This window comes from Ctenopharyngodon idella, chromosome 15 (genome assembly GCF_019924925.1).
Source record: "Ctenopharyngodon idella isolate HZGC_01 chromosome 15, HZGC01, whole genome shotgun sequence".
Classification (NCBI taxonomy): domain Eukaryota; kingdom Metazoa; phylum Chordata; class Actinopteri; order Cypriniformes; family Xenocyprididae; genus Ctenopharyngodon; species Ctenopharyngodon idella.
In genome coordinates, this window is record NC_067234.1 from 23,300,160 (window position 1) to 23,326,411 (window position 26,252).

The 26,252-nt window shown below is 37.7% G+C and overlaps 1 protein-coding gene across 4 annotated transcripts in view; it reads right to left on the minus strand.

The window, feature by feature from the left end:
- cadm1b (cell adhesion molecule 1b) overlaps window positions 1-26,252 on the minus strand; it is a 198,643-nt gene that overhangs the window by 60,826 nt on the left and 111,565 nt on the right. For 2 of the 4 annotated variants that reach the window (XM_051863540.1, XM_051863537.1), the window contains exons 2-5: window positions 24,592-24,612; window positions 9,546-9,692; window positions 3,815-3,967; window positions 982-1,119 (exon numbers count right to left, since the gene is read on the minus strand). In XM_051863540.1, the coding sequence (XP_051719500.1) occupies window positions 982-1,119; window positions 3,815-3,967; window positions 9,546-9,692; window positions 24,592-24,612 (459 nt within the window). Of the gene's footprint in view, window positions 1-981; window positions 1,120-3,814; window positions 3,968-9,545; window positions 9,693-17,387; window positions 17,578-24,591; window positions 24,613-26,252 lie in introns of those variants that run through there. The other 2 variants (XM_051863539.1, XM_051863538.1) reach the window with 2 other exon arrangements.

Genomic DNA, 26,252 nt, shown 5'->3' on the forward strand with positions numbered 1-26,252 from the left:
CTCAATTAAAATATTAATTAACACTATGATGGTATATAAATAATAATAAAATAACACTGGCTCCTATTGCTGCAACTACATAAAAATATTTTTTAGAAACAAGATATGATTTAAATTAGTATACCAGAGTGGGTGTAACATCAAGCTGTTATTTGAATATTAAATATAACATTTATGGGAAAACATTCACAAACAATATTATAATTGGTAAATAAAATCTAAGATGTGTCAAAATTCTGCTCTATACCTAATATTAATATCCTCCAAAGCGTTACAATCGATGATGTTTCAAGCAATATGTAATGACAGCAGAGTTTGTGTGGTTCAGATTAACACTTTTTAATTAGAAACCAGTCATTATTACCTTAATGTGTGTTTTCTGTGATCCTTACTGCGTACTAGCTATTATTTGATTTATTTAGCACATGAAATCTCTTGCCTTAGGCCACTGTCTGACTCGTTTCACTGCAGTTAATGAAGCTGTGATGTTTGTAATCCATAAACAGTTGACACATTAAACTTAGATTCTGCTTAAATGCGCCATATCATCTGCCATATTTGCCTCTGTTTCCCCAGGTAGTCTATCTGAATGTTATTCAACAGTCCCACCCTGCTGTCTAATGGAGAAAAGCTGTTTATAAGCACATTAACCAGCCTGCACATTCACTCTTTTATGCCAGCCCGCACTGCCTTAACCAGTGAGAACTAATATGTGGGCAGCATTTGCTGAGTGGGAGGTAAACAGTTGGAGTTCATTCAAAGCTACTTATTTAAGCTTGACTGAAAAGCACCAAAAAAAACTCTTTTAGAGTCCTACGTGTTGAGCTCTTCTTGTCAATTCACTGGATACACCTTCTGAAGGCTTAATTGAAAGTCAATATGAAGTCAGAATCCTAAACCATGGTGTGTTGTGTGCAGATCAGAGACATCAGTAATCACAGCAAACTTATCTGCACAATCTTCCTTGGATCTGAGTCAGACCTTGCAGTGGTTGGTCTCCTTTCATCCATTTGATGGTAGAAGCAGGTTTGCTGCCCATGGCGGTGCAGGTTATCTCGGTCTCATTCCCTTCACTCACGATTTCCTCGCGGGACTCTAAGATTGGGTTGCCTGGTGGAACTGGCAGAAGATCAACATCAGGATTAGAGATAGTACGACAGCTCTTCTGCATTGGATCAATGTTTTTTTATCTGAGTGCTCGCTAAAGGACATTTATTTTACTAAGATCTGCTGATGAATATCGAGAACTTAAAAGGGACAGTTCACCTAAAAATGAAAATTCTGTCATTAATTACTCACCTTCATGTCGTTCCAATCCCTTAAGACTATCGTTCTTCTTTGGAACACAAATGTAGATCTTTTTGATGAAATCTGAGAGCTTTCTGTCCCTCCATTGACAGCTACGCGACTACCACTTTGACGCTTCAAAAAGTTCATAAAGAGATTGTAAAACTAATCCATACGAATTGAGTGATTTAGTCCAATTTTCTGAAGAGACACGATCACTTTATATGATGAACAGATTGAAATTAGGCTTTTATTCACATTTAAACATTCATCAACGCACACATCAGTTGTGGTAAACAGAATCTCAAGCATGTTTGCCTGACGTATGCGAGAACCAATGAGGTTTGAGCTTCCGCAAGAGGCTCGGTTGAGCTTCTGTTTATGTTCGCTGATCAATGTTTATATGTAATTTGGACTAAAGCACTTAATTCATATGGATCAGTTTTACGATCTCTTTATGAACTTTTCGAAGCATCAAAGCGGTAGTTGCATAGCTGTCAGGAGGAACAGAAAGCTCTCAGATTTCATCAAGAAAATTTTCATTTGTGTTCCGAAAAGATGAACGAAAGTCTTACGGATTTGGAACGACACGAGGGCGAGAAAATGATAACAGAATTGTCATTTTTGGGTGAACTAACCCTTTAAATCAGTAATAAAGCACACACGGTGCAAATGTGATGGAAAAGGTGTTGTTATTGAGCCAATCTTGTTTTTTTCTAATCACTCTATCTGAAAACACCCTATGGTCTATGTTTTAGTTTGGATACTGGTCTCCAGCATGGAAGGCTGGTGTGCTGGTGTCCCCACCAAGCTTTTTAACAAGCTCTACCAGCAAGACTTCCTTGGTTTCTCGCAAGGTTTCTACCTCATCCCACCTAACCATGTTAGGGGGTTGACACTGTCGCCTGTGGCTTCCTCAATGGGGTTTGCGAGGCACTATTCTTAGCAGAGCTTCTTTGGAACAATATGTGTTGTAAAAAGTGGTACACAAATTTATAAAGATTAGGTATATATAATTACATATGTAGTTCTTTGTTTAGGGGTAAAAAGAAGTTCGAAATTGCTTTGCAGCGATATATAGTTAGCGAACATCACACTGCTGAGAGCGACATTTAGATGAATATGTTAATATGTTAATAAAAACAAAATGAACACACAACAAAAATGACAGCAGTTAAGAAAGCATCTGGTAATAGCGATGCTCTGCAATTCGACACTCCAATCAAGTAAAGTCAAATCACGTTTATTTATAAAGCACTTTATACAACAGAATGCTTTAAACCAAACAGCTTTACAGTATTAGACATGAAAAAAATGGTGTCAGTGTTGCTTTCAATTAGAATTACACTTCAATTTCTACTGTAAAACAGCTCTCTAGTGTTTTTGTTTTCATTTGCGGATGTCTGACCTCGACGGACTCAACAGAGGAAATGAACAAGAGAAGATTTCCACATCAAAGAGGGCGGAGCCCCCGAGCGCATCTACAATTTGCGTAATCGCCGTGGACCAATAGTTCGAAGGTGTTTATCAGCTGGAGCGAACATTTTGGGAAAATTCGCTTTGGCAAGCTGTTTCAAACTCCCGAAACGAACTCCAAAAAAACTCAGTTTTGGTCAGATTTTATTTGAAATGACATCACACCAGTTCGTTCTTTAATTTCGCTTGAAGCAAATGGGGGACTTTAAGATCATAAACAGCCACAAACTAGATTTTTTCAGCTATCCCTGCTGAAAAAAAGAGGTCTCCCAGCATGGTCAAGTGGGTCTGTTGGCTGGTTTAAGAGGTTGTTTGGGTACTTTGTTTTTTGTTGTTGTTGCTAATTTAAGCTGAACAGCATGGATAGATTAGCAACAACTCAAATTGTTTAAGCTATCTCTGAAACATTCAGAGCTACATACAGAAGCATTTCTGTATTTCGATGGTCTCATTGTGTATTTGGACAGTGCCAGACCCACTCAACCAATTGACAAGCTGTTTTACTCATGTTTCACTTTTTCATAGCACATTAGCTCATATGGTGCTTTGCTGATGGCACTAAAGCGTCTGTCACTACAAGAGCTGCCGTTTGAGGGCTCTTTTTCTAATATCTTGCCTCATGCTTTCATGTCCTGTGGTTAAGAGTCCATGCTGTGACGGAACGCATATCCTCATAAAACTCATGCTACTTTAGAGAGCACTCAATTCCATTCAGCTCTCCAGGATGTCCAAATACGCAGCATAATAAACCTCTAATGTTAGTGTCATTCAACGCAAGAGCGGCACAAAGCTAACTTCAGAATCGCTCGATGTAGCCTTTTCAACATCTAAGAGGAATTCAGTCAATACGCCTGCCAAAAGCGATCTACCAATATCAATAGCGCAACATCTGTTCCTTTTTTGTTTGGTTTGTGTTATTGGAAATGGCATGAGAGTAATTGGTTGATATTGTGTCATGGTGAGATTCAATTAGAAAAGTTCAATTGAGTGAACGAATCAATGAGGTAAATCGATAATCAGGATTTTAACATTCTGAAGGTAGACGTCATACCCAGCACTGTGATGTCTGCATAGGCTTCTTGAGGAGGATCCGTGTAGAGCTGGCACACGTACCGCCCCTCGTCCGACAGCGACACGTTGGACAACGACACCAGCAGCTCGTTGTCTGAGAAGTTAACCAGCTGAAACCGACTGTCCTTCAAGGCTGAGAAAACATAAAGAGTGAGGATTACAGATCGGGACGAATAGGAAGTAGACAAATCAATCATTTCATCAACATTTCAATAAACATGGAGTTAATATTGAGTAAAATTGTTTCAAAGTAAATTCTACTTCAATTTTTTTCAGTGCAGCGAAAGGGCCGGTTTACACAGAATGCGTTTTTGCTGTTAAAAATGTGAGATACACGTCAGGGCAAGGTCTAGAGACACATTTCTAGTACTTCTTTTAACTTGAGCGCTGCATTTTTAGAATGCTGTGTTGTGCGCGAGACAGTAGCACAGTGGAATGGAAAAAACATGTTCTGAACTTCCCCAAAGTCTGTATATAAGAACTCTTGGAATGCCGCTCAGCCAATCAGATTCGAGGACCAGAACTAACTGTTATATAACGCTATATCTTGAAGTTCTGGGGAGTTTCGTTAAATGAGCGAACTCAAAAATCACACTCAAAGTTCAAGAAGTCAAAGCTCTAATTGAGCAACTCCATAAGAAGTTTAAGACCTTTGATGGTGCATTTTAAGAACCCCCTCTTAATCCAAACCCTGAACCTGGGAAGCATTTGGAAGTCCCCTCTAAGAATAATGATGAGGCCAGCTTGTTTTTAAGCAAAAAAAATGGTGGGTGGGAAATGAAAGGGCTGATTTTCTTACTGCTCGGACTGAATTGCAATTGATATGGGGAGTTTATGCACTATGCATCAAACAGATCTATGACTTCAGACTTAAGGTAATGCCGGAGGACAGTACAGTGCGATGGTAGAAGTGCTGCAGAAGTCTCGCAGAATATGAAGGATATAAATCTCTGAAAGGCAAACCTGCACATGAACGGGGCTCATTAGAGTGCATTATAAATTCTAAAGCATCAGAGTCTGTAAGAGTTTGACAGTGAGTGAATCTGATTGTTCTGTGTCCCAGCTGGCTTGAGATGCTCTTCAGCTGTCCTAGCCTACTATCTCAAATTGACACACAGATTGGAGAATGAAAAGAGAAGGGACGCAGGAAATTACATGTAGCATGTTAGACGAAACAAATACAAATCGGACTGTCTTACAAAACAGCATATATCTTCTTGATGGAAATACAATGAGTAGAACATATTGTCTGTAATGAGGATATATGGCCACATTCTAACCCTTCCATTGTCTTTGAGCCATTTTTGACGTATTTTTGGCAACTAATGCATTGTAAAGACAAAATATGTAAATTTCGCCACTAGAGGTCGCTTATTCAAAACAAAGGCGTAGCTTGATGATGCCTTGATTTCACGGGAACATGGGAGGTGTTGTCTTCACGTCTACAGCTGGTGGAAAGAATCCGACCAGACTCGGCAGAAATAATTTTCATGGATGAGCTAATGTATTAAAGATTTATTAACATTACTGTAGTATCAAGCAAGTGTGGCTGAAAGATGTTGAAGCAGAACAAGGCTGTTGGAGCGATTGCTAATGAGAGACAAGCGTGACACATGGCTCGAGAGCAGCGGAACTTTTATTGTGCTGCAGACAAGCGCTTCCACTTCTTCCGGTCATGCGTATGTGGGGTAACACAGCGCTGTTTTATCATATTAGATACATTTGTGTGTTGAAAGTTGTTATAATGCTACTCTGTGCGTTCACTCGGCAGCTACTATAAAACAATTGTTGCACACTGCAGTAAGCTAGATCAGTATTAGGCATGGTAAAACATGGTACCCGCAGTAAATGAAGAAAACGAGATTTAAACTATAAGACTTACTGTGTTGAGCTATATAACAATGATTCGTTTTCTGTCAATGAATGTATCCAAACAGTTGCTCACCTGTCTAATAAAACACATAATATATTAAAGCATCTTTGGTGTTTCCATGGTTTCTATGAAATAAAACTGGAAATCAAGGGTAACATGAGTATGATGTCATTGATAGGTGATGCACGGACACGGTCCATGTCCTGGTTAAAATTACTTATTTCTCTGGATTTAAACATTTTTGGAAACATTTGGGATAATGTAAGTACACAAATCAACAAAATATATAACATTGTTCTGGTGGTTTTTGGATATTTTAATCCAAACATCTTACATATTGTGCCTTTAAATAGCAAAATGTTTTTGGACAAGACTTTGTGACATTGTCAAAAATATCAGAACTTTTGTCATGACAACTCTCTGCTGCAAAATATAGCATACATGAATTACCCATAGCAGATCTATACAGGTGGAGCTGGGGAAGGTGGAGGGTTTCTGAAAGCGCGCTGCAACTGCTACAGCAAACACCGACCAAGTATTTGAAAGTTGAGCAGCGAGCTCATTTTGGCTGCTGATACAACAGGAACCAATCATCAGAGAACAGTGTGACTGCTAGCAGATTAAGTTAAGGACCTATAAGCCTGCGCCATCTAGACTTTCACGACAGAACTGTGTATAAACACAATTAAAGCTACAGAGGTAATGGGAAAAATGTGATGGGAGAAAAAAATATATATTTCAATACTTTGCGTTTGCAGTTAAATGTCATTTTTAAAGCACTATACTGTTTTAAGCCCCTTAAAAGGCTGTTATTTTCTCGTAAAACACTACATGAAAAAAAGAAACAAACACTACAGCACTTTAACAAAATACCTAGGTCTGCAACAAAAAGCTTAGCATAAGTGGGGGGTGACTAAATGTTTTTGTGACATATTTGCAAAGTGGACACATATTGACTTCTCCAGTCACAATAGAGCTTCACACAAATAGAAGCTTTAAGAAATTTAAAGGGTTAGTTCACCCAAAAATGAAAATTATGTAATTAATTACTCACCCTCCTGTCGTTCCACACCCATAAGACCTTTGTTCATCTTAGGAACACAAATTAAGATATTTTTGATAAAATCCGATGGCTCAGTGAGGCCTGCATCGCCAGCAATAACACTCCCTTTTCCAATGCCCAGAAAGCTACTAAAACTGTTCATGTGACTACAGTGGTTCAACTTTAATATTATAAAGCGACGAGAATGCTTTTTGTGCGCCAAAAATAACAAAATAGCGACTTTATTCCACAATATCTAGTGATGGGCGATTTCAAAACACTGCTTCATGAAGCTTCGAAGCTTTACAAATCATTTGTTTTGAATCAGTGGTTCAGAGCAAATCCCATTATTTCAGTAAACAAGGCTTCCTTACATCATAAGTGTTTTGAAACTTCAATAGTTCACGTGACTTTGGCAGTTTGATTCACGCTCCGAACCAATAGTCAAATGAACTGTTTTAAATATGTCTTTAGTAGCTTTCTGGGCATTGAAAAAGGGGGTGTTATTGCTGGCGATGCAGACCTCACTGAGCCATTGGATTTTATCAAAAATATCTTAATTTGTGTTCCGAAGATGAACGAAGGTCTTACGGGTGTGAAACGACATGAGGCGGGTGAGTAATTAATGACAGAATTTTCATTTTTGGGTGAACTAACACTTTAAATGAACTGGAATTGTAGATGTAAGACATATAACCCATTTACTAATAGCAGAATAATACAGAAATTGTTATAAAATTTATGAAAAATTATAAAGTGCCAAAAGTTTTTGAAATAAATGAGAAAGGGGACAAAATTGTGTCCCAAAGTTCTTCTATATTTTGGGAAAGAAAAAGAAGAAGAAGAAACACATTTTCCTTTAGGTGAGACCTATTGTACCCTAATAATGAAGTCATGAAATTTAATGTGGGTCAAATTTTACCCAAAGATCCCAAGCGAATGAAGTTTCCTAGGAGAGGGTAACAGGGTAACAGTATGTGGTATGTACAGTAGACGCTATAAAACGACATTGAAACAGTCATCATCCTCTTGGCATTAATAGTATTATAATTTAGCTCACTTCAGTGTACTGAAAGGGAAGTTCACTAAAAAAGTGACAAAAATATCTTTGAGCTGTAAAATGTAATTTGTAGCGAATATCATTAAGTCTTGAGAAAATGAAAATGACAATTTCTCCGACCGTCACTGTTTAATTCTAAGTTGCTCTTAAAAGGCTTATAGAGCAGCTCTAGCATAAGTGACAGGAAATGAGAATAGCAGTCTGAATGTAATGTGATAAAACTTTAGCCATCGCTCCACAGCGGAAACAATAAGCCTCCACCGAATCATAATGCTAATATATAACGAAGCGCACCATGCAATATATCATCGGCCGGCATCCACAGGTGCATGTTATATACGCTAAGACACATTCACATTCTTGTGTCATTTTGAATGCACAGTGCCAGCCATCTGTGCTGATGGGATAAAACTATGAATTGTTCAAGTGGTCATACTTTTCACAAACAGAGCTGGCAGCCCAGTAAACATTAGACAGAATAATACATTACAGCATTAAAGAGATTGAAGGCTGAGCATCCCTCCAGTCACATCCATAGAAATAATGTCAGAGCTTGCGGCAAGAGTGCTCTCTCGCTCTCTCTTTCTGTCTATCTTCCTCCCTTAAACCCCAACCCATATCCTGCCTTTCCCTCTCTCGCAGATCGGAAAGCTTATGTCGGGTGTAATTGGCACTAAAATATGCCCACTAGGAGAATTTGGTACCACCAACACATTAATTAAATTAGATAAAGTCATGACAAAATTCCAACCTGACCTTTCATCAATGTGTTCTTTTCTCGCTCGAATGTTGAGACGAGCGAGCGAGCGGAATTATAACATTACATAAATGTGTTTCTAACTCCAATATTCAATCACTGTGTTTCTTTGAAGAAATGGGGTGTAAAAATGACACGGTTTTCCCTGAAGCTGTGAAATCTTGGCCGAAAGGTCGAAAAGAAGAACTGAAAAAAAGCATAATAGACATATGGCCATGCATAAATAAAGAACATGCATTAATCCCAATAGCAACTTAGAAAACAAAATGCCTTTAAAACGTCTGTTGCCACAAAGTACGATGTTGTTATCAGAGTATTACTTCAACATTTACAACAAGATGTCTACAAATACTTCAAACGTCCTTGAATATTTACTCAAACCGCAGGGTATGGGATCCCGCGGAGAGATAGGCCAGCTGCACATGTAAATTGCATTTGAAATGTCATGAAATACCTCTCAAAACCGTCAATGTGTTATCATCTGCTCATCTTAGATTACCATAGGAGCGATTCGTATGGAGAACGCTTCATAGGAGGGAATGAGAAGGTTATTCCCACACATTAGCTAAACTAGGTTCGGATCACGGGTCAGACCGTCACTTAGCAGCTCATCAAGGCCCTTATTTAGCAGAGAAGGCAAGATTATACACTTTGCATGCAGAGCGCCATTGAGCTTCCAAACAATCTCAAGGCTGGAATCTAAACGGTCCGCTCAGAGGACTTTAATCAGCCTGACACAATTACACTCTGTCACTCAATTATTGAAAAGGACCTTGTCAACAATGCAATGCCTTGCTGCTCTTTTAAACGATAGGAGGTTGTGCCGAGCAGCCAAATTATGAATTTGCATGGGGTTGCAGGAGCATTTTGGTGCGTAAAATTGGAATGTTCTGCAAAAAACAATGCAGGCTTTGGGTGGATTATGACATTTTCTGCCATGAACTGAAGTGAGCATGAAAGAGGAGTCAGCACTGCTTACGTCTAACGTCTCTGAAGTAGATGGTCTGTCGGTTGGGATTGAGCAGTTGGATGACGGAGTCGTCGTTGTTTTTCACTCGGCAGCTGATGATGGCCGTCTCACCCTCGACCACTGAGACATTATTCGTCACCAGGTTCTGACCCTGCACTGTAACCAAGAGAGAGAACAGATACAAGCCTTACAATAGTGTGCAACAGAAATACCAATACTATTAATTTTCTCCATGTACAGAATAACATGAAAACCTTTTGAGAAAGGTCTACTGGAGCTTTGAAATTGTGAGCGATGACAAAAGTGATTTTGATGTCATTAAAAAAAAATGTGTTTAACAACCAAATTACTAGTGAAGAACTACACTACCCATAATCCCAGAGAGAGATCCACCAACCAGAGAAGATGTTATTACAACGGAAACAAAAACAACAGCAAACAAGCTCAGCAGCGACTTTTCATTACAATGAAGCATTGACTATTAATCAATTGAGTTATTTGCTTTTTAATATAATAATCCTCAAATATATTGTATTTTACACAATAAAATACAATTATTTGTATTTGATTAATCTCGAAAGTGACTGCTTTGGTTCATTACTAGGGTTGGGAATTGAAAATCAATTCCAATACTGGAATTGGATACTTAAGGTCAGGAATCGGGTACTTGTTATAAAATAAAAAAAATCCTTTTTGTGCATTTTAATATGAATTTAAAAAACATTAATGTGTAAGAAGACACATCCAAAGTGCTCGCACAGAAAAAGTGATTTTAAAATTTTAAAAATAGTGATTTTAATGAGATTTTAATGATACTTTTGATATAAAACAAAGTCTCAGGTTTTAAATTCTTAATTTTACTACGGGATTCAAACAATACATGTGTTTTTGGCACTCTTAATGTGGCGTGACAGATCACTGTAGCACCTCAGGTCAAGCGGCACGTGAACCTATTATCTCTTCCTCTTTTCTGCTATTACAGCACGAAATAAACATTTACATTTTCAGATACAGTACAACTTACTGAAATGAATCCATCTCTAATGTAATTACTTAATCAGAGTTTCAACTGCAGAAAGACGTGAAAAACCAGCTCGCAAACAAATATGTCACAAAATGTTACATTTACTTCAGGAAAGCTATTCAATGACCATAAACTCGATAGTTAGTTTAAAAAAAAAATAGGGAGAGGAGCATTTTTCAAAAAATATGCACAATATTACATATTCATATTTTTACACTTATTAAAAAGCTATTACAATTCCCAGACTTAATAAAAACACAGTACCAGTCATTGTAACAGTTGGACTATTGATGACTTATGAGGAGAAAAGAAAAGCTGAAGGAGATTGGTCTATTCAGTTGGCTTGAAATTCATTAAAAATACACTTTCAAAAGCTGAAGTGATTTCCTTGTTTTATTTATTAGTTAAAGTAGGCCTATAACTCAATATATTCAACTAATTGCTAAAGTGGAATAATCGAACAAAGCTTACTGATTAATCAGTGTAATAATCGATGATTAGTCGATTAATCGTTTGTTGCAGCCCTCCTAACTATTAATAAGCAGTAATTACGAGTTTATTGAGGCAAAAGTTGTAGTTAATAGTTAGTTAATAGTGAGAATTAGACCCTAATCTAAAGTGTGACCACATTTACAGTTTCTGTACCTGAATACCTGAAAATATTAAAACACTGTTTATTTCAATTGTATCTTTGTTCAGTAGTATTTATTTGTGCAGTTGCTAATTTATTTGTTCTTTTTTAATTATTGAGTGTTTACTTGTCTTTAATAATGCTTGAAATTTATATTAGTTAGTAGGCTTGCTACGGTAGTCGGTGTTACCGGTGTTCAGTCGCAACACCGGTTTCATCACTTGCCCACCGCGGCACCGAGGTTAATTTTTTTTTCCACTTTAACACGTTAAAAATATTTGTATTTAATGCAATTAACGTATCCGTTTTCTGCGTTATATGATCAAGCTCTTATTCATGCTAAAGCTTTTAAACCATTCAAGCAAGGCAAAAGAGAACGCGCTGTCTGTGAATGTCCTGCCTATGTGACACACACACACACACACACACCGCGCGGGCGCCAGCATCGAGTTCTCTTCTGCTCTTAACGAACCATAACACACAAATTATGCCAAAATGTCCGTTTTGTCGAGTGTTTTTCAGTAAGAGTAACCCACCATTCAAGCAATTGCCGTTAATTTGAAAGTGAAAGTCGGCCTTTCCATAACAAAACATCGAAAGCTCAGCCGAACAGCTGATCACAGCTGTACAAGGCGGGTTTTTATTTTTCATATCAAAAACATTCCTCGTCGCGGAGAGCGCAGTTCATGGTTGCATAGCAATGACAGACGCCACGGGAGCGCAAGCGCTTTGGAAACAAGGAGAAAGCGACGTGGCCGCGCTTTCCACGCGTTTCTAGACGCGATATGTGAACGGCCCCATAAGCTGTTTAAAAAAAAAAAAAAGATGTAGAGGCCCCGCCCCCCGGTGACACCGGTATTACCGGTGTTGTCACATGTCAATTAACCGGTGGGAAAATTTTCTCACCGTCACATCCCTATTAGTTAGGTTAGTTGTTTTTGCTATGGTATTTTTAAACCATAGGCATAAGCTACAATGAAATGTTTTGCAAAGCGACTTAGAACAAATGTGAATAATATCTAAGTTTTTTTTACCTTATTGGAATCTAAATTAGGAATCGATAAAAATCGGAATCAATCCACCTTATTCCTGACTAGCCTGCTGCGTTTCGAATTATGGGTTGTACTTCCGGTTTGGGGAACTTTCATTTAAAAAGATTGAAACGAATTGTTTCAAATCATAAGGTTGCCTACAAATAAAGCTTATCCGTCAGTTTGACTGAATGAGCTGTCAATTTTTCTTTCATGTTTTATTTTCAGACATCATGCGAATAACGTAACGCTTGGTATTTTAATGTAACATGTTATAACAAGAATATCTATGGCAAAATCTCTTTTCAGCTGCTGCTTTCTATCCTCGTGATTGTTTTGTTTTGTCCCTTTGCATACCGCTGTAATAGTATGAAAAAGGACAACATATACTGCACATTTGTGGTCTGTTATCCCGATATAATTTACGATATATCCCATTAATAATTCACTGGAATGCACGAAGAATCTCTCGTTTTTCTCCTCAAAGCCTCACGTCTCTTTCCAGGTTTGTTTTCACAGGTAAATACAATTTATTATCTGTAAAAATTATGGAAATCACTTTAAAATAGTATCACACAATGCTGAAGTTCATGAAAATTTTTTATTAAGGCAACATATATTACATAATACAGATATATATCACTATAGTTATATTTAACCCGTCCGTTATTGCTGTGGAAAGAATCACGCTTTTTCATGGCCTGTTGAAAGTACCTTGTTGATGCTTTTACACTTTTAAATGTCCTTTTAATGTTCGTTGGTTGAAGGGTGAGTAGAATAATGTCATCTCATTGTACCCAGTTTAAAAAAAATGTATTATTGCATTCATAGAGCGAGCCTTTCACTGACTATTTACAGCTTAACGGAAGTTACACCCATAATTCGCGCAAAGCGTCATGGGGCAATCGGAATCGTTAAAATTCAAACGATACCCAACTCTATTCATTATTTTTTATTGCAGAACTTTTGGAATCCTTTTGGAGAAAATGAATAGAAAAAGAACACTTCGGAAGCCAAGTCCGCTAAAAAAGTGAGCATCACTGCAATACCTGAATAAGGTTATTACATTTGCCATGTCTTATCACAATCTGGATTGTAATTACAATGCATCCACTGAACACAGTTTTTCTCATTTGGCTGTTGCCTTGCTATTCAGTCAGACAGGCAATCATGACACTTTCTTTAAGCACAAAAAAAACAAAAATACTATTACAATTCAGATCCTGTTTCATTCTGCTCTTGTATCATGAAATTGTAAAAGTTGAGGCTGAAGCTGAATAGATGACTGCAATGATAATGCAAATCCTCATGAGGAATCCTTTGAATACTGATGTTTTTTGCATAACATGTGCATACATTTTAGAGTGGTGTAAAAGAAACCGAGAGTGACACACAAATAAATGTAACAAGCAACGACGTTATGCTCCGCATTTGAAAAAGCATAGATGTCAGAGCATGCGTGCAAAGTTAAGATGTACCGGCTGGGTTCTCGGTTTGGACGTATTGATTTTACAGCGTTGTGTGCTTCTAGTGTGTGTGGAACACCCCGGCTACAAGACTGCAGCACTCAGCAACCGAGAGGGGAAGGCTGGTAATTGCTGCTCACGGCAGAACTTTATCAAACCTCTCCATCTAAACACAAGCTGATGGAAGCTGGCAATCAGCAGCGGCTCTCAACAGTATAATACCCGGACCCGAACAGCAAGCTCTGCAAACACAGAGGCAAGCACAAAGTATCTGATACACTTCACTGCAAGCCAGTAACAGCTGATAATTAGAGGCTGCATCACTCCCTTATGGTTTACATTCAAAATAGGGATCCATTATACCTTGCAGGTGAAGACAGCAGAAAAGCAAAAGTCACCTTGCTCTATATTTATATCCACAGAGCTGAGAGGCATAAAAAATGACCAAAGAATGCTTTTAAACACTTTATCTTCGCACGCAGAGTAAAAACACTACTTTTAGCACCACCGTAAGACAACACCCAAAGACAATTTGTGGGGCTAAACAACAATCAGATGCCTTCAGGTGCCTATGACATTTACAGAAACTAAAAAAAAAAAAAAAAAAAACATCTCCATTTCCCCAATATACGACTGTGCCCAGCTCAGCTCTGCATGTCCCAGTCAAAGAACAACAAATCGGTGTGGAAAAACAACACAGTTAGCCTGTCCTCCCGAGTTGTGAACGTTAGGGATGATAAAGCATCGTCCACTCCATGAAGAAGCATTAGCAGACAGGCATGCTGGGAGTGTTTGTGAGACCACAGAGGTGCTGTGCCGCTACAATCTGCGACCATGCCCAATGTTAAACGTCCATGAAGCCAGGTTTCACGCTGTCACAATCACGCCAAATAAAAGGAAGGAAAAACTCTAGCTAGAAGGGTTGTGTGGTGCTGAAAAAGCTCATAAAAAAAAAAAGAGTTTCAGCGCATACGTCTAGGACATATCACTTTAAATAATGCTTCATTAGCATGAGGTCATAAGTGATATTAGGATACAATTCTGATAATTTAAAAGGCTGATGCCATTTGGACAGTTTGCCAAAAAATGAACATTCTGTCATCACTTACTCACCTTTATGTCATTCTAAATTCTAAGGAAAATATTTTAAAGGGCACCTATTATGCAAAATCCACGTTTGGATATAAATGTGTGTTGGCAGTGTGTGAACACAACCACCCTACAATGATAAAAATCCACCAACTCCTTTTTTTAAATCCCCATTAAGCCAAAGTAGTCTCATTAGACAAGCCGTTTTGATGTCACACTGCTCAGGCCCCGCCCACGGCCACTGACTGACAGTCCTGCATTAACACTGTTTCCGCCCTCAGCAAGTTGTACCAAAGTCCCTTTCAAGGCAAGTCTGTTGACTTGGCGGCCATATTTGGAGAAGGTGCTCACTGCAGAGCAAATGGGTGGAGCTTACGTTAGCTCCCCCTCGCTGGACGTCTAGTGAGGGGGAGCTAACGTCCAGCGAGGAGGAGCAAATGTACAACCACACCCTAATCCTACCCTAACCCTACCCACTACTCTACCTCTCCACCCCACTGGACATCCAGAGAGGAGGAGCTGGCCATCACAGACTCTGCAGTGAGTACCACTTCTTCTGCCTCCGGGCAGCTATTTGGGCATCCAAGACCAAGTCCTATCTGTTTGAATGGGGGAATCCTGAAATCTCAAAAACTGCTTGGCGAACTCTCAATTAAATGACATATTTCAAATCAGCAATAAAATCTGACATGAACTATCCCATAAATGTTGTTTCTTATGCTAAAATAGCATTAAAAAAGCTTATTTTTCAGGATAGACGAGCCAATGCGCATGTGCAGTCCTGCCGGAGCCTCTAATGGCAGCTACAGTGATGCAATGACTTTATCATCAATCAGCGATTGGCATTTTTCCCGAAGAACTTATACTGGCAAGAAGTGAAACTCAATAGAACGTTCCATTGCAACACCAAAGCCCAGCAGCAGACCTACGCTTCCGCCATTTTGGGGTGAAAGCGACTCGCAGTCCACTAGTTTCTATGGCAATATCAGCTGCTTTGTTAAAAGTACATTAAAGCTAAAATCCAACCTAAATGATGACAACACAGAATAAAATACTATCACTAGTGATCATCAAATCCTTTTAACAGTTTATTTTAAAAAAACTTTGTGTTTAAGTCTTCCACTTTTTTCACAAAACCTTTGCTCTCTAGAAACCCAGTCAGTTTGGGTTAAAATTCTTTGAAATTCAAGTATTAGCATTATAAACACTGAATTAATACCAACAATAAATTAAGGGAGTGCATCAGAAAAATTGGGATTGTAGGAAAATAGATATATAACAGAATAAAACAGCTTGACAGTACACTGTTTACGCAGTGTTGTCTTATATTAATGTCCGTTAAAGCAAGACTATGTAAACAAAAAAACACAGCCACTGTGTCCAAAAGTGGGAATTATGGGATAACAGACACAGCAATGCATCATGTTCTATAAAATCATGTTTGTAGCTTAATCCAGGGAATTAAAATGTATATATTTCAGACCTAGTGAAGTAATTTACTCCACTTTAATCCCCTGGATCACGCTACAAACATGATGATCTTAACTTTATTAATTATGGTGGATCCAAAATGGTCAATATTCATATTCATGCATTTTATTCATATTTCATGTTAATCATTTATGGCTTATGATTTATTAATATTGCTTTTGATTTCCTATATTCATGTACTCCTACTCCATATATTAATCCTCATCATATTTATAAGTATTTACTCTTTATTGTACTCCTTTATGGTTATTCTTCTTTTATCTTTAAGAGTGTCTATAATTACTTGATAAATTTGTTATTCCTTATTCAAATATGATCTCTGACATAATAATTGCTGGACGGCCTGGATCTCATTACCTCAGTTTTTGCATCAATTATTAATTTATTAATTAATTATTAATAGTAAATATGTAAAGATGTAAAAAATGGAAATACTCAATAAAGTAGGCTAACTACGTTACCTCAGATGTGTAATGGTTGGATTCCACAACTGATAAAAATATAAATATAAAACATATAGGCTAAGACAATACAACATTTACTGTAGGTGTCATAAAATGTACTGAATTTGAGAAATTTTCTATTGCGTTTCTGATTTGGCTGTGAGATTTGCCGATTTTGGGTGCGTATTTTCACCCCAAAATGGCTGCCTGTTACCCAAAAAGCATCAGAGTTTCGCCTCTTGGGTTTTATGCTTTTGCTTTTACTTAGAAGGTGGGAAATATTCAGCCATATTGCACGTTGCAGTTTCTCCCATTCATAATAACTAATAGGAGTGAACTGTCTTTCTTTATTAATAGCCATTTTCTCCACGCTCGAGCAGCTGTAGCGACAACAATGTCTTGTAAGTAATTGAGATGTTTTGTTGTTGGATGTAAGAGTGAACATTCATTTAACGTTACTCCTGACATCTGAGCTGCTGAACGCAGTAGATTAGTTTTATTTTTAAGGGAATGCACCACAGATCTAATATACACATACGATTTCTGTAACATTACCTGCTGTTTACGTTCACAGACATAACTGACTGTGTTTATGTGAACTGTGTGTTTTTGACAGAACCTTGTGTGTATGTATTTGAGTTTAAACAACAAAAAATGTGAAAGAGAAGTTACTCACGAGACCTGACGTCTGACAGCCAGCTGAGTGCCCTCAGAAAATGATCCATTAGAAGTTTAAACTGACATAGCTTTAAAACGCGTGGAAATAAACTTTTGTGATAATGAAAGAAGAACTGTGCTATCAGTGAGAGCGATCGCAATATAGATGATGGTAATCAAAACCAAGCAAGCAGATGTCTTGTTTGTATTTGGCAGAGAATCCGATTGAGGCAGGAACTGTGAAAGTAGAGAGGGGGCGGGGCACAGCAGCTCATTTGCATTTAAAGGCACATGCACGAAAACAGCCTGTTCTTGATTGTAGTCAGAAATGGGCATTTACAACATGGATTTATAAATGATCTGTGAGGTATTTTAAGCTGAAACTTCACAGACACATTCTGGGGACACCTGAGACTTAAATTACATCTTGTAAAAATGGACATAATAATGAATGTTTTTGTCCAAGTAATGAAAGGCAGTGGGGTCCAAAACAACACTGGACCCCACTGACTCATTGAATGGACAAAAAAAAAAAAAAAAAATTTTTTCAAAATATTTTTTTCTGTTTTACACAGCACTACAGGAGGGTGAGTAAATTATGGCAGAAAGAAATATACCACAAGCACAGCTTTCATTTTTAGACAGACAGACAGATAAATAGACAGATAGACAGATAGATATAGATCTCACTGTCCATGGAAAGAACTGAAGAACCTGTAGATTAACATGCTGTGTTCAAATACACTAGTCACACGAACGTGTTTTATCTTTGCAGTTGCAGTCTACCTCATCTACAATGTCACCTCAAGCAAGCCAAAATGTGATTGGCTAAAAGACATGATTTAACTCATTCATTTAGCCTTCAAGGCCATGACAGTCTGGTTCAGTTCTGCCCCATAACCCCACCAAGGTGTCCATCCCTCACATTTACAACAAGCTCCTGACTTCTCCTCAACAGCAAATAACATTTACGATCCTAATCACCTCAACACCACTCATCATTATTCCTTAAAGCCTATGCGCTGCCTATCTATAGACCATTTCTGCCATCTAGGTAGACAGCTCACTAGGTTTTGCCAGACAGCCATATACATAAATTGACAGTAAAGGTATTTGATTGCGAATGTGCTATATTGGTGTTCAGAGGATTGGAGCGCTCTACTGGTTGAGTCACATGACTCTAAAATGTAATTAATGCATGTGAAGTTTCATGATAATAGCATATCTTTCATTCTCAAAGCCTTTTTAAGAACAGATCCCACGGGTAATATACACATTTCCTGAAGCGAGAACTTTTCAAGGTTGATACACATTAAAAGGTACTCTGGGAATGTGTTTTATTAATTTTATATTATATTAGTATTATTAATTATTATATATGCCTTTTATTGCAAGAGTTGGCTTAATAATTCATTTAAAGAAGTAATTTTTGGAAGGTTATTAAAGGCTTCTTCACTTCAAATATTCTTTTTCATTTGCACATCCAAGTCATGGCTGCTCGCCAACAGGTTGACATGAAACTGCCTCAAACAGATGATGGAACACAGTTTTTCGGTAAACATAAACCTAATAATAGATACATGTTTGAATCTAAACCCATTTGTATGACTAGAACATTTTCTTTTATGCCTTTTTTCTTCACAAAATGTTTTCCTCAAAATCAAAATGGCTTCTGTGTTTCCAGTTTTTTCTTGACTGGGTGAACTTCACAAAGCCTGTCAAGAAAAAAAAAATTTATTTTGCAAAAAAGAAAATAAAGCCTACATTTAAGACCATTCAGATTTTTTTTTAACTGTGACATTATTTTCAGTAACATTTTACCACCCCAATTCTCGTTCCCATAATCCGTCCTGACGTTTAAAGGTACATCATGTAACTTTTTCAGTTTAAAATGAATAAAATTTAACGGCCAATACATCAGCGGAAATCACAGTTTTAAACAAACACCGAACAGAGAAGAGTGAGAACACGACAGAGCTCGTAATAAAACAAGAATCAATATTGGTTTGGCTTTTCGGAGATGGCAAGAACTGAGAGATTTGACATGTTGTAAAAAACTGTATTAAAGGGTTAGTTCACCCAAAAATTAAAAAAATTCTGTCATTTATTACTCACCCTCATGGCGTTCCACACCCGTCAGACCTTTATCCATCTTCGGAACGCAAATTAAGATATTTTTGTTGAAATCTGATGGTTCAGTGAGGCCTGCATAGCCAGCAATGACATTTCCTCTCTCAAGATCCATTAATGTACTAAAAACATATTTAAATCAGTTCATGTGAGTACAGTGGTTCAATATTAATATTATAAAGCGATGAGAATATTTTTGGTGAGCCAAAAAAACAAAATAACGACTCATATAGTGATGGCTGATTTCAAAACATTGCTTCATGAAGCTTCGGAGTGTTATGAATCAGCGTGTCGAATCATGATTCGGATCGCATGTAAAAAAACGCCAAACTGCTGAAATCACATGACTTTGGCGCTCCGAACAGGAAGCAGTGTTCTGATATCGGCCATCACTATATAAGTGCAGGCCTCACTCAGCCATCGGATTTCAACAAAAATATCTTAATTTGCGTTCCGAAGATGAACGAAGGTCTTACGGGTGTGGAACGGCATGAGGGTGAGTAATTAATGACATTATTTTCATTTTGGGGTGAACCCTTTAACAGTCAAAACAAAACTGTTATACAATGATTTAAAAAAGTATCAGTTAAAAGCAGTAAAACAAATATTACCATGATGTATTTTGAAATTTAAATATACTTTTTTTCACAATACAGTAAAGAGAATATCACAAAAAGGATTTTCTTATTGTATTATGGTAACGAGAATTGAGAGAGAAATGTCATGAAAATAATGTCACAGTGCAAAAAAAAAAAGCATAACGGTCCTAAAACAAGCTTAACTTAAGTAATTAGCATTTTGTTTAGGCAAAATATAATTATTATTTCTTTCTTTTAATTCTGGAGTGAAATTGACTGTGACGTGTTTTTGACAGGTTTTATAAGGTTCAACCTACTGCTACTGATCTGCTAGCTGTCACCTCTCCACATTGTTTAGAGCAGTAGTGTAAAGTACAGTGAAATTGTACTGATCTTTAAATACGTGTACTATGATAATTTTACCTAAAAAGTCAATGTATCCATCTGAAAAACCGACTTGAGTGAAACTAAAAAAGTACCCACATTGAACTTTACTGAAGTTAGGTTAGTTATGTAGGGTGAATTCAGGTTGATTGGGACACTTTTCCCCAGTCATCTCAATGGCAAAATGTGTCCCAATCACCCTGAATTCACCCTACTTTAAATGTTTCTCTTAGCTTTAGAAATTGATAAACCAAAAGTTTTGTTGATCAAAATAAACTTCATTAGTCCATCAAAGTAAAAGAGAATACATTTGTCTATTTAGAAAGACATCATACCAGTTTTGGACTGGATTGTTAAACTGTGGATAGTGGATGGATAGTTAAAACTAAAGGCCTCTTTTGATATCACAGACACTTTGTCACATAATATTTGTATGTGAGTGTTAGCATATAGCTAAGTTTATTACCTTAAATTTCATTGATATTTAATTTTAAAGTCGGCATGAAAAAGTTGCGGTAGTCTTTTTTTCCCTATTGTGACATACACTAGGCATACACAATTACAAAAGTATTGGGACACTTGGGACACACCTCTTAATTATTGAATGTTTCAATCAGACCCATTGCCACAGGTGTATAAAATCAGGCACCTAGCCATGCATTCTGCATTTACAAACATTTGTGGAAAAAAATCTCGCAATATATCGCAATACCTTTATGTTGGTTCTGTTTTGTTTACCTTATGTGGGTTATTGCTGCTCTCCCTGCTCTTATCCATGCTAGACTGCATGGATGGGCAGGGAGTTCTTGCCCAGAACAAAACCATACCGCCAATCCAAACTGTATGCTAATTGTCAATTATCTTTGACGATAGTGGTCTTGACAGAACTGTGATAGGATGCCACATTTGCACGAAGTCAGTTCATGAAATTTCATCCCTGCTAGATGGTCCACTATAAGTGGTAATATTGGAAAGTGGAAGCGTTTAGGAACAGCAGCAACTCAGCCACGAAGAGGAAGACCACGTAAAATCACAGAGCGGGGTCACTGAGTGCTGAGGCGCATGGTGCGTAAAAGTTGCTAATGCTCTGCTGATTTCCACTGGCATTAATATCAGCACAAAAACTTTGCGATGGGAGCTTCATGGAATGGGTTTCCATGGCCAAGCAGCTGCATGCAAGTCTCGCATCACCAAGTACAATGTCAAGTGTTGGATGAAGTATTGTTGCCATAGCTCCACAAACATTTCCTCCATGGTAAAATTACACCTAGCAGGAACGATACCATGGTCTCTCTATTTCGTTTCGGCATGTTTGAAAGCATGTAGGAAGGCGCTTATGTGCTTCTATTGGCCAGTGTCACACGTGACAGAACTCGTCATGGACGACTGGAAAAAAATAAACATGCTAGTCTCTCTGTTGTGAAGCATCGCAGACGCGGCATCGGTTGTCGTCCACTATGACACACTACACAAGCTAAAACAATCAAATCTTGCGACCCAACGCCCATTGTTGTTTAAGAATCCCCACGACACCCTACGTCAAGCAGATCATGGCAAAATCGGGCTAAAATCGTGTAGTCTGAACCGGTCATAAGATTTCCCTTTTGAAGGAAAATCTTAATGTTTCAGCATACCAAGACATTTTGGACAAATCTATGCTTCCAACTTTGTGGGAACATTTGGGGAAGACCCTTTTCTATTCCAGCATGACCATGAGCACCCCAGAGCACAAAGAAAGGTCCATAAATACATGGCTGAATGAGTTTAGTGTGGAAGAACTTGACTGGCCTGCACAGAACCCTGGCCTCAACCCCATCAAACACCTTTGGGATGAACTGGAACAGAGATTGCGAGCCAAGCCTTCTCGTCCAACATCAGTGCCTGAACTCACAAATGTGTTACTGGATGAATGGGCAAAAATGCCCACAGAAACACTCCAAAATCTTGTGGAAAGCCTTTCCAGAAGAGTGGAAGCTCTTAAAGCTGCAAAGTGGGGACTAACTCCATATTAATGTCTATGCATTTATAATGCAATGTCATGTTGGTGTAATGGTAAAATGTCCCGATACTTTTGTCCACATGGTGTATATCCAAGAGAAACATCTTCTGGAATGAATGTAGGGATGAAAAAAACAAAACATCCTTCAGGAATTGCGCTTATGTTCAGTTAGTTTCTGCTTTAATGGACTTTCAGTTTGTTTTCATCCGTCACATGTCATGTGTCTCTTTAGCCCTATTCGCATGGGATTCGTATTATCTGGGGACCTCGTGTGATTTAGAAATTACCCCCCCCCCCAACACACACACACACACACACACACACACATCTGAATTGTGGCGCATTCGCACTGGATAAGCAAAGCCTGTGATTTAACTCAAATTTACTGACTTAACTCACGGATATGATGGCACTGTGCCATTTTGGCTTATCCCCTGGTTCAAAGTCCCATTCTATGGTCTGGTTAGATGGATAAAAAAAAGAAAGAATTATAGTTTCATGCCCTGTCATTTACATTTCACCAGGTTAAACTCTAATAGCTCAAGCTTTATGCTTGATTTATTTGTAACACATTAACCTCAAATTATGATGTGAACCCCCTCGCTTGATTGTGCACTATTTTGGATAGGCTATTGCTTGGAAATGTCTTGTCATTATAGGTCTAGTATATTTTATCACCTGTGGGGTAAAACGTCCCCTTGATACAATTGTATTTTTTTGCTAAAAATATAACATTTTTCATACGTGATTTATAATTTATGTAATACCTGTGCTACCTGTGGGAACGTTTTTGCGAGTCGTAAAAATACGTACCAATACGTACATATCACAGCAGTTTCCAACAGAAATAAACACTAGAGGCAGTAAAACAGCAAGTGCTTTTAATAGTTTTCATACACAGTTACGATTACAGGGTCAGATTATGGATTAATAAAGACTTGTTTTTATGTCTCCTTGCACAATTATGACTTCAAAACGCTTTTTATCAAAGTGCCAGATTTGTAAACAAATATATTTTGGACTTTGCATCAGTTAACCAGCTCCATATGTTTCACTATTCTGACATAACAAGGTTGCTCGGTAGCTCAGCTGATACGGAGTTGGACTTAGAATGAGGAAGACTTGGGTACGAATCCAGGGAAAACGAGTCACAGTAAAAGAGCTCAAAGATGAGAGATCAAAACAAGCTAAAACGACACGATTATGGATGCTTTTTATGTCACATTTGCTTTTGTTAACACTATCGGGTAGGTTTAGGTGTAGTGTTGGTGGGACGTTATTTTAAAAAATAACGGAGCATTACATCTTTAGCGGCACTCACCGGACAAAATTTCAAATCAGAACTGCGGTGATTCGTATAAAAACCAACGTCATAAAAACGTACCATATTCACGTTTATCTGTTCCGGCAAAAAAAATGAACACACTTAGCACCACTCAGTGGACATTTCACATTGAAACTGCAGTGATATGTACGTATTGGTACGTATTTTGCGACTTGCAAAAACATTCTTACAGGTACGTTTTTCTAATGAGACCAGACTCTTAACTTTTGTTTCATAGAAGAAAATTACAAAGTCCTTAAGGGGGGCGTTTTTCCCTTTTCTACCCTACCATCCGGACCTAGCCTTTGGAATAAATTAAACTGTGATGAGTAGAAAGGTTGTAATTGAGTAAAAGTTTGAATTAGGAAGTACAATTACTCTTTACACCCTGGCTTAGAGTAACAGTTCCCAAAATCTGTGAAGTACTTGCACAGGAACTCATGTAGGAAGAGAGTGTAAAGGTTCAAACATATAAGTCTTGTGTAAATCAACCACAAGTTCAATCAAGAATAACTCGACGGAAATCTGAAATGAACCTGGTCCTGGGTGTTTTAACATCGCACAAGCAGTTTGATGAGAAACTACTAAAATGCCAATAATGGAGAGATTGGAAAAAAAAGGAGACAAGGTATGGTTAGAATCTTAAGATCAGCACAAAAAAACATTAGAAGTTGAAAAACATGCAGACTGCCTCAAAGGCCAGATATCAAACCATGCAAACTGGAAAACAACATGCAAAGAAAGAAAAGTTAGGAGTTGGAAGATACTGAGAGGTGATGTGATCCAGATGGAAGAGGAAGAGCAGTACCTGATATGGTCTGAGCGGCTCCTGAGCAAGCGTGAGGAGAAACAGGACACATATAATACTGTTAAAGCAGAAAACTTTCACTTTTCACTTCATCAGATACTTTCGCATGCATCAAATTTCATTCAGGCCTGGATTTTAATCTTTTCATAGCATATGAAAGATGACATGACACTACTGGGTAAGATCACAGTTCTTTCTTTCCTGCATTAGCATTTCCTTCAAGTGGTGTGTTGCACTGTCCTTTTTTGATGGCAAACTGCCATCCCTGTCAAAGTCAAGGAGACTGTTGTAGAAGAAAGAGAGCTATAGTTTCTACTGCTGGACATCACAGGCAGAGCAGAAAGACAAGAGAGATATTGGCTGAAAAGGCAAGGTGCTCTCATTAATATTCGCAGGGATCTGTAAAGTGTGCACATGCATTTTTGAACAGTTGAATAGACATGGAAACGTTCAGCATCATATGGACACTTTCTAAAATGTAAATGTACTACTTTTGAGAAACTTTTTTGTGGTACCGCTGCTGGTGATCGAGTTCAATTATTCAACACAATTCAACAGTGAGGTCAAGCAGGTTTGGCAATGCTAATTTCATAGCTAGCATTTTTATGTATCCTAAATACAATTAAATAATAATTTTACATTGCTTGTGTAATTTAATAAAATGTGAGGGATATGACGCAATATAGATAGATAGATAGATAGATAGATAGATAGATAGATAGATAGATAGATAGACAGTGACCTTCATTTACTAAAAAGTTATTCTTCATATACATAAAAAATAAATAATTTTAGCAAAATCAACGCCTGCAACATCTTTGTACCTCAAGCCATGTTACAGTAGCATCCTCCAAAATTGACATTATAAAGAATTCAGTATAAATCTATAGGCTTTCACCTATAATAAAACATAATTTGAGGTGAATGTTAGCTTGTTAGGTTATACTTTGAATGTTAGGTTGCAATCCCAAACATTATTATTAAAACTAGTGTTATCATAATTAAAGATATCTAAAATATTGGGAAAGATGTCTAAGATCTCCATATCCAGGATCATGTTCAGAGACGTTTCAAGATTGTAATCAGATCATTTAATATGGATACAGTGTATGATAAACAGCATGAGGCTAATGAGTCCTGTAAAACGTCTTCTAGATTCATCCAGGCACTCACAGCGGACATACAGCACTATAAATAGAGGATCCTCGTGTCAATAAGCTCCTCAGCCTGACGTGTATCAGACGGGAGTTATGGCATGTCAGTAGGGCAGTGATTAGATGTCACTGCTGTCAGTCTTCTTACAAGATATTGATGGTCAGATTTCAGCAGAAGCCCATTTGATGCCATCTGAGTGTAGACAGCTGTGCTAGCAAGGCATCCTTCAAAAAGGACGATTTTGAAAGCTGATTCCTCTCAAACGGCAGTTGTGCAATATGTTACAACTACAAAACTGACAAATATTACAGTTTCAGGAAAGGGCCAAATCTCATTGCTCCTTTTTGGTAACCCAAACAATTAACATTTTGTCATTGATTACTCCCTTTCATGTCATTCCGAAACTTTATGAATTTCTTTCTTCAGTGGAACACAAAAGATTTTTTTTTTTTTTTTATGGCACTTTTTTTTTTTTTTTTTTTAGATCTAAATTGCCCCCCTGATTC